Genomic DNA, 9,692 nt, shown 5'->3' with positions numbered 1-9,692 from the left:
TTAAAAAAAAAAAAAAAAAAAAAGATGACAGTGGGGAAGGGGCTGGGTCAACTTTGAAAATAGGAACACACTTTGCAGTTAAAATTAAAACAAACAAAAAACAACCAACAAGCATGGGGCTTGAAGAAAAAAAATGTTATTATCTTCTAAATGAGCCAATCAAACATCTGAAACTGAGGGTCTCAATCCTGGCAGGCGAAATCACTTAGTACCGAGGAGTACTAAGTGATTGCCAGCTGGCCACTTAGTACCGAGGAGTCTGAGGCCATATGTGGGTTTCCTAGGACGGAGTGCAGAAAGCGATTAGTGATGTCTGCCGTGGAGAACAGTGGTGGCCTAATGGCTGGTATTTAGAGTGTACCGATAACCAGAAGAAGATAAAAGTGCACAAACTCGCAGGCCACCATAGCAGATAATGAAAAATACTCTACTGTACTCATATAATTGTAAACACATTTAAGAGCTTTGAAACCATGATTCATCTTAAAATTGTCAGTACATGGCTCAGTGGTTGGAGCGTCGGCCTGCAGACCAAAGGGTCCAGGGTTGATTCCTGGTCAAGGGTTTCCCCACCCTGTTTGGTGTACATGCAGTGCATGTAGGAATTAACCAATGGATGTGTCTCTCTCACATTAATGTTTCTTCTCTCTTTTCTTCCTTCCCTCTTACTCTTATAAGAAAATAATTATGGAAAAAATATCCTTAAGTGAGCATAACAAACAAAAAAGTCAGCACAGTTTTTCCTTCATTAGTTACATATAAAATAAATGTGCATCTTACAGGCAATGGCATCTTAAATATGATAAAAGACATAAAACAATTAAAGAATCAAGGCTCTTTTATGTGGAGAGCAACCATATTCCTATCCTGCTTATGAATATCCCCAGGTAATCAGTGCACCTTATAAAACCCTCTAATTACACAGGTGACCAGAATGATGTATATTTTCAGGAAGAATCAAAATAATAGAAGGTTCTAAAAAGCAATATAAATGATGAGGTCTAACACTACAAACATCTTCCATGCTTTCTTTGTTATGGGCAATTCTAAACTCTCGTCAGGGTAATTCTGTCTAGAATTAATCAAAGGATTTACTTCTGGGTGCTTTTTATAAATACAAAAAGCTAAATTAACACTGGATTAAAAAAAAAAATCAATGGGAGAGATGTCTTTTTTATGTATACTCTTCCCACCCAGGACTGATTTATTAAAGCTTACACAGAAATTAATCTTGAAAAGAAGCTGATGAGGACAACAGGATGGGAGGAAAAGAAGGTGCTCAAGCCCTGGCCGGCTTGGCTCATTGAACAGAGCGTTGGCCTGTGGACTCAAGGGTCCTGGGTTCAATTCCAGTGAAAGGTATGTGCCCAGGTTGCGGGCTCCCTTCCCAGCGGGGGGCGTGAGGGAGGCAGCTGATCAATGATTCTCTCTCATCATTGATGTTTCTATCTCTCTCCCCCTCTCCTTTCCTCTCTGAAATCAATATATATATTTAAAGAAGGTGCTCAAGACAAGATGAGGGAAGTTAATACACAAGCTGCTTACAGGGCATGACTGCTTATTTATTACTAGAGGCATGACATTCGTGCACTGGAGGGGGGGGTTGTCCCTCAGCCAGGCCTGCACCCTTTTGCAGTGCGGGAGCTCTCAGGGGATGTCCGACTGACAGCTTAGGCCTGCTCCCCAGAGCCTAAGCCGCAATTGGACATCCTTAGTGCTGAGGAGGCGGGCTGCTGTGTTCGCCAGAAATCAGCTGGGCTTGTGGCTGAGCAGCACTCCCCCTGTGGGAGCACACTGACCACCATGGGGCAGCTCCTGCATTGAGCGTCTACCACCTGGTGGTCCGTGCGCGTCATAGCGACCTGTCCTTCCACTGTTCGGTCATTTGCACATTATCCTTTTATTATATAGGACAGGAGAACAGCCAATATATATCTCAAGCCTTCTGGCCCCAACACAAACACATAAAAGAGGATCAGTGTGTGATTTGGGGCCCAGAAGTGACCTGAAAAAAAGGTAAAAAACACCTCTAGTGAGTATATATTATCTTCCAACTACAGAGGGGAAAGCAATAAGACAAATATCCTCTGGTTGAAGAAAGGGAACGGAGTTTCTGAAATGTTTTTCTAAACAAAAGCTGTAAATGTAAATTAAAACAACCCCCCAAACTGTACTGAGCCCATACACATTGTAAAATATATTTCTGGGTTACTAATACTCATTTAAAGGTGGTGTAAACGCCCTAACCGATTTGGCTCAGTGGATAGGGCGTCGGCCTGCAGACTGATGAGTCCCGGGTTTGATTCCAGTCAAGGGCATGTACCTTGGTTGCGGGCACATCCCCAGTGGGGGATGTGCAGGAGGCAGCTAATCAATGTCTCTCTCTCACTGATGTTTCTAACTCTCTATCCCTCTCCCTTCCTCTCTGTAAAAAATCAATAAAATATATTTAAAAAAAATAAAGGTGGTGTAAAGTTGATATGGACTTAAATCTACTACCTGTCTACCTGCAGATATGGCTGCCTAGTATCCTTTACTTTGAGATGTTAAATGCTCATTCATTTGCTCCAAAGGGAACTCCCTATCATAGTGCCCCCAGTCACTGTGTCCAAGGAGGAATGAAGGAAGACAGGCCAGTCAAGGGCCCTTCCCTGGGATTTTGTATATGGACTAGGGGCCTGGTGCACAAAATTCGTGCAGGGTGTGTGTGTGGGGGGGTGGTTTTGTCCCTCAGCCCAGCCTGTACCCTCTCGCAATCTGGAACCCCTCAGGTGATGTCCAACTGTCTGACTGCCGGTTTAGGCCCAATCCCACAAGGATCCCTACAAGTAGGGCCTAAACTGGCAGTTGGACACCCCTCTTGCAATCCAGGACCACTGGCTCCTAACTGCTCGCCTAGCTGCCTGATTGCCCCTAGCCACTTTGCCTGCCTGCCTGATCGCCCCTAACCACTAGCTGGGGGGCGGGGCTGGCCAGGGCAAGGGGCCGTGGTCATTCTGGTCTTTGGTTTTTCTGCTGTTTCTGTCACTGGGCTTTTATTATATAGGATGCTCCAGCCTCCTCCACCAACCTGAACAGGGAAGGGGAGGGGGGGAGGGGGGAAGGATACCCACTCTTACCCTGAGGGTGGCTTGCTGAACGGTGCAGGCCCAAAGCGATCGCCACTTAAGCCCACCTTTCTCTCAGCACTACACGGTCAAGCCCAGATCCAGTAGCAAGAATGAGGTTACCATGGAGAGAGGGACAGAGCTAAATGATTGACAGTGCTGGCACCAAGGTCTGCGTCCCTGGATACCTGAAGCCTGATCCATCCATATTCTTCTACCTGGTCACCTGAGACTATTCATTCCCTTTTAGTCAATGGCAACCAAGAGTCCTAATTAAGACACCATGGGAAATTTTTAAATTAGGTCATGGTGCATTCAAGTTCTTCAACCATGATTTTTCTTCGTATCTGGGGGGGGGGAGGGGGGGAGGGTTGCACATGCATAAGAAGGGGTTGGGGAGCTAGAGAGAGGACACCTGCTCACATGCTTCCCAAATGAGAAACTGTTAGTTTTGGATTCAAACTGCAATTCTATTCACCCTTAGTGTGCCTCTGGCAGGTTACTTGAGGTTAATTTCTTTGGAGCAAAGTGTTCTCTTTGCAAAATGGAAAGAATGACACCCACACCATAAAAGCACTACTATGTATGCATAAAGTGCCTATTTCAGTGCCTGGAACAAAGCAGGAGCTCAGTAAACAGGTTTGGTAGCCCTCACTGAAGAAAAGGGAAAGCCGACTGGTTAAGATCTGGTTGCCTGGGCAAAGCAATTAATTTTGTTCCTCCAGTTCCATTATTTGTAATAGAAAAAAAAAATGCTTCCTTGATCTACTTTTGGGGATAGTTTAAATTAGTTCACAAGAGAGAGTAGGCATTCTCAGCATAATTGTGGCAGCTTTCCACCATGGCAAGCTGGAGTGTCCCCAGGGGACCTTCGTCTATTAGGATGATCAAGAAATGATAAAAGACAAACAGGAGATAAGGGACAAAATTAATCCAAAAGTCTAGATTAACATTGCATCTGTACAACCTAAAACAATTATGCTTAGACATTAAGCTCAGTTCTCATTTTTGTGCAAAATGGTGTAATACCTGTTACTCTTGCTTTAATATGAAGAGTGACCATGTTTACTTTTTTTTAATGTATATATATTTATTGATTGGTTTCAGAGTGGGAGAGAGAGAGATAGAAACATCAACGATGAGATAGAATCATCGATCGGCTATCTCTTGCACACCCTCTTACTGGGGATTGAGCCTGCAACCCGGGAATGTGCCCTGAAGGGGAATCAACCGGGCAACCTTTTGGTGCACAAAGGCAAGGCACCCAACGGAGCCACACCAGCAAGGCTGACTTCAATGGTTCTTTAAACTCCCCAGGTGACGGTGCCTTAGTAAGAAGCCTGCAGGGCAAGCAGTGGACAAGGCCCTAACTGTAGTGGCATAAAAAATGAAAACCACAAACCACTTCATTCACGGGGACACAGTTATTAAGATAGAATAGAAATAAAACAGAGCATGTACCAGTGAGGATGCTGACACGTGAGATGTAACAGCAACCACGGGACAGAGACACTCTGAAGGCATACTAAGAATACAACAGAGTAAATAATTCCGGAAACAGACTCTCAAACCTTCAATTTTAGGATGTGGACATCAGACAATTTGACTTATCAGAAAGATTACTTCAACATCACGCACAGGAAAGTGACAGCTGTGGAGAAATATATTAAAATCTAAACCATCCTTAAACCATCTTCCCTAGAGCACATGGTCAGTTCTTCAACCATTTTCCTAAAAGATACTTTTATTTTTTTTAATATATTTTATTGATTTTTTACAGAGAGGAAGGTAGAGAGATAGAGAGTCAGAAACATTGATGAGAGAGAAACACCGATCAGCTGCCCCCTACACACCCCCCACTACTGGGGATGCACCCGCAACCAAGGCACATGCCCCTGACCGGAATCGAACCCGGGACCCCTCAGTCCGCAGGCCGACGCTCTATCCACTGAGCCAAACCGGTCAGGGCCCTAAAAGATACTTATACACAACCCACCTTGGAAAGCATAACTTCAGAGCATCCTAACATTGTAAGGCTTATGGCTTATTCCAATGACACTATAAAAATTACTTCAAGATCACCACACTGCATCAATATATTGGGCTCAAGTTAACCACTTGAAGACATTAACTACAGCCTGTCCCAATTCCACAACGTCCACCCAGTATAAAAGCAAGACTCTAGATAACCTAACCACAGTCCCCTAACAGTGTTACAAGGTCCACTATATTTTCAAGTCATTTTTATCACTAAGTTCCTTAAATAAAAAATGTCTGGCCATATGACACTTCTCCCTAGTAAGGATTATTCCTCTTATAGGCTATAACAATAGTCAAGGCCTACAGAAGCCCATTCTTTTTTTTTTTTTTTAAATATATTTGATTTTTTACAGAGAGAAAGGGAGAGGGATAGAGAGTTAGAAACATCGATGAGAGAAAAACATTGATCAGCTGCCTCCTGAACACCCCCTACTAGGAAAGTGCCCACAACCAAGGTACATGCCCTTAACCGGAATCGAACCTGGGACCCTTCAGTCTATAGGCCAATGCTCTATCCACTGAGCCAAACCGATTAGGACTAAAAGATGCTTTTTTAACAATTCACTTATTCAAATACTCTAACTAACAATAGTTTCCTATTCTATTTCTGCTCAAGGATTAGCAGTGTTGATTTTTCCAGCTTAGCCTACAAAGCAAAGGCTAACACATCTCATGGTGTTTCCGTGTTCCGAAAACCTGGATCAGGCAAGGAGATTCAAAATCGGTTCAGGCACACAATATTACCTGGCTGCGTGAGAGAACGGTGCTATGCCCCAAAGGTACGTGTGTCCCCAACCCCAAAGAGACAGAAATTAAACAGAAACAAGAGTCTAAATGACCAGGATGTGACTTGATCACCCAGGGAAGAAGTTTTGAGACTCTGAACCTTATGGGAAAGTGCCCATATTCGCTTCTTTCTCACCTATAAATAAATAAATCTGAACAGCAAAGGTCTCTATCTGAAAAGCATCAAGCTCCCAGGTCTTCTGTGTAGTCCACCTGGAATTGGGGAGGGGCTGGATGGGAAACAGACAGATGAGGTGATAGGGGCCCAGGCTAAGTGTATGGAACAAGCCTAGACCAGCCATTAACTGTGGCCACATCTTAATCTGCACAAGACTTCAAGGTGGTCTCCACCCCTGTGCCCCAGCCCCAGGGATTATTGCTGCATGGATATCACATGAGCTCACTTGGGTCATTGTTCCACCAAGGCCCCCACACACTGGCGTCTGCCCAGTAATCTACACACGCCATCTGAAAGGTAGTGGGAACGGTTTTATGCACAAGGAAGTAGGTGAAGGAAGGACTGACCTGGATCGCCTGGCGGCCCTGCTGGGCGTCAGCCAGCAGCTGGATGGTGAGTGCCCGGGAGTCCTGCAGTGCCTCCTGGAGGTAGATGAAGCTGTGGCCCCCGTGCCGGCCCATGGTACACTCACGACAGATGGGCACCGAGCAAGTGTCACAGTACAGGTGCAGCACCTGGAGACCAGAGAGGGGACAGGCATGAATGAGAGCCGCAGGCCTGGGGGACAGAAAGGACAGCAACAGGGGCTCCCAGGCTCCCAGCCTCTCCCCTCCCAATAACCTAGCACACACCCAACAAGGGCAGGGAGCAGTGTAGTCAACTGTGAGCCCAACTTGCTCTTCTCCCCACCCCGCCCGGTCAAAAGAAAGACAACCATCATTCCACTCCAGTTTCATTCAGAAACATAACTGAGACACTTCACAGGCAATAATATGTTCTTGTATCTTAGATTAATTACCCAGAAATATTCGAAGACGATGTTTTCCTGATCTGAGATTGGTAGCCCAAAAGAAAGCACACACCAGAAATTTTCTCTCGCCACCCCTGCCTCTGGGCATGGGAAGCAAGGTTAGGCCAATATCCATCAGCCTCACACCACAGGTTGCTGCCACCCTCCCCGGCACGGACGTTAGCACAACATGCAGAGCACGGTTCCCCAGGCACTCAAGCAAGGTAAGGGCTTACACTCCTGGAAGGAAGGCAAAAAGCTAGTGGGGGTAAGGTCAGCCAGCTTCTTGTCTTTCTTCTTCCTGCCAAGTTGTCCCAAGGAGTTGACCCGGGGAGGCAGCCCATGCTGAGAGAGCCGATGTTCTGTATTTCCCTGGGGCCCAGCATGCTGGGAGGGAGGGAGAGGAAGGGCTGGCACCACCTCCACCTGCTGATAAATGAGGAGCTCTCAAGAGCGACAGCTCTTTGGCTCAGAAACTGGGCCAGTCTCGTATCCCTCCACAGAGCAGGGCACTTAGCACCACTCTCTGTAAATGTTTGCTGGATTGCTTTCAAGAGCAGGGCTTAAATTTGCCTCTGGTTCACTTGGGTGTGAGGCAAAGCCAGCCAACACGCAACAGGAGGCAGGGAGTGGTGTCCAAGGGAGTTCAATTCTCTCACATACACACTGCACCATGCACTTCATCTCCAGGTGAAGACCAGAGGTTTTGAGGTGCTTAAGGCCACACAGCTAGCAAGGGCAGAGCAAGGAGGCCAACCTAAGACTAATTCTTTTTTTTTTTTTTAATTGAATTCATTGCAGTGACACGGGTTACCAAAATTATACAGGTTTCAGGTGGACAACTGTACAACACGCCATCTGTACACTGTGTGTGACCGGAGACTTCTAAAGAGTTGCTTCCAACCTGGTGCCTGGCACTGGCCTCCTCATGCAGAGCCCACAGCACCTTGCTAGGTCTCCTGGAGGTCCAAGGGGTCCCAGAGCCCATCCAGGCTGAGAAACAGAGACAGGGAGACAGCGATAAGGAGGGAGGAAGGGTCAGTGGGAGCCCTGGGGCAAACAGTGAGAATGCTGTTTCTCTCCTTTTCCAGGTCCGTGTTAACCCATGGAGTCTTGGCATGGAGCATGCCCACGAGGAAAGGCTCTCCCAAGCGGCTTAGCCCACTCAACAGGCCTGCTCCGCTCTGGGTTGGAGGCAAAGATTTAGAATCTTCCGTTCCTACTTTTAAGAAATGGCTCTGACGTGGCATGTTTTATGGAGTCTACATTACAGGAGGGAGAACGTGGTCAGGTTCATCATCTTCAACCATTTTTGCCATCCAGCGAGATGCCGTTCAGGAGCCATGGTAGACTGAAAACCAAGTGTTGGCAATTCTTCGAGACCAATCACTCTCAAAAGGCAGGTCCACCATGTGGAGATGAACTCATCTTTCTAATCTGGCAAACCCAAAATTCTCTTTCTCACCTTAAATACTCACCGCAAGATGCGACACTGGATGCATTTGGGGGAAATTCCTGGGGTCTTTTTTTCTTTTTCTTTTTAATGATGTGATGCTAAAGCAATTCGCCCACAGGTTCCAGCCACTTTGCTCCCCCTTTGCTCCCTCCATTTGTCATGGGAAGAAAGGGATCACCCCGATGCTAACGGCAAGTGTAAAAACCTCCCATCAGAAGGTTCCTTTTAAATGAGAATGAGGCATGCTGGCCAGCCTTCTGTCTCCTGCCCACAGTTAAGCAATCTTCTCAACCTCTTCTCAGGACCAGCCTGCTGTCCGACAGCTGTGTGGACTGACCCGCTGTGTGGGAGAGACAGCTCATCTGTCTGCACAGGCAGGTAGTTAGCTGAGTGACAAAGAACCTTAGGCTGTTCACCTGAGCCTGGCACTACACCTGGTCATGGGACAAGCTAGCCCGTCTGACTAGGTACCTCAGGAGACCTCTTCTACCCCAGAAACCCCAAGAACCCCGTCTCTAGGGTCTCAACCTCAGAAACCAAGAGGCTTGGAAATAGTAACTCTGGGCAAAAGGAAGCCAGGCTCCTCCAGGTGCCAGTTGTGCAACTGCCAGGAATTAAAGGGATTTTTCTGGGTTTTAGAGGTTTGTGAAAATTGGAACCTGGTGAATCCGACGAGTGAGAGGTGTCGAAGAATTCTGCAGGTGAAGTGGCCAGAAAAGAAATCCTGGTCAGAGGGTGGAAGGAGAGCGGGATGCCCGGAGCCCCTGGCACCAGGCCCCTCACATGTGCTGGCTGGAACCCCCAAAATGGACAAAGGGGGTCCCGGGTCCCTGGATGCAATCCCACCTAGCATCATTTCACATGAGATGGATGCAGCTCTAGGCCATGCTGGGGCTGGGTGTGGGTAACACCCAGCCAGTTGGTCATAAAAAGCTGTGGGTGAGTAGAACCATAGCCGCATGGTGCTTGTAATTAATAAATCACCAACTTTAAAAACAACAACAACAACCCACATTGTCCCAAATCCTGAAAATGTGATCAATTATATAAACTCTCTAATAAAAAGTTGGGAGGAGAACTTTGGGGAAGATTTCGCACTCCGTTTAGAAGCTCCGCATCTCATCTGCTTGAAATTTCTAAGGTCGAAAACCCACCATTTCAGAGCCTGTGAAACACGATCCATAGGTAAGGATGTGTACGTGGGTGCCATTCTCTGAATCGGCTGCAAGATATTTTAACAGAGCAAACTGGGAAACCCACGTCTTCCAAAGAAAGGGCTGTGTGGAGGGTCCAAGGCCAGATATGTAGCAGAGGCCATGAACTATGGCTCCAGGA

At 46.7% G+C, this 9,692-nt stretch overlaps 1 protein-coding gene across 1 annotated transcript in view; it reads right to left on the bottom strand.

Moving 5' to 3' along the window:
* Nucleotides 1-6,624, bottom strand: part of TRIM71 (tripartite motif containing 71, E3 ubiquitin protein ligase) — a 16,269-nt gene extending 9,645 nt beyond the window's left edge. Inside the window, exon 1 of the mRNA XM_006759595.1 lies at nt 6,459-6,624. Within this exon, the coding sequence (XP_006759658.1) occupies nt 6,459-6,572 (114 nt within the window). The 5' untranslated portion in view covers nt 6,573-6,624. The remainder of the gene's footprint in view (nt 1-6,458) is intronic.
* Nucleotides 6,625-9,692: the final 3,068 nt, after the last annotated feature.

This window comes from Myotis davidii, unplaced genomic scaffold (assembly GCF_000327345.1).
Source record: "Myotis davidii unplaced genomic scaffold, ASM32734v1 scaffold395, whole genome shotgun sequence".
NCBI classification, from domain to species: domain Eukaryota; kingdom Metazoa; phylum Chordata; class Mammalia; order Chiroptera; family Vespertilionidae; genus Myotis; species Myotis davidii.
The sequence above is the reverse complement of the archived record's forward strand: the minus strand, read 5'-3'. Positions and strand labels throughout refer to the sequence as shown.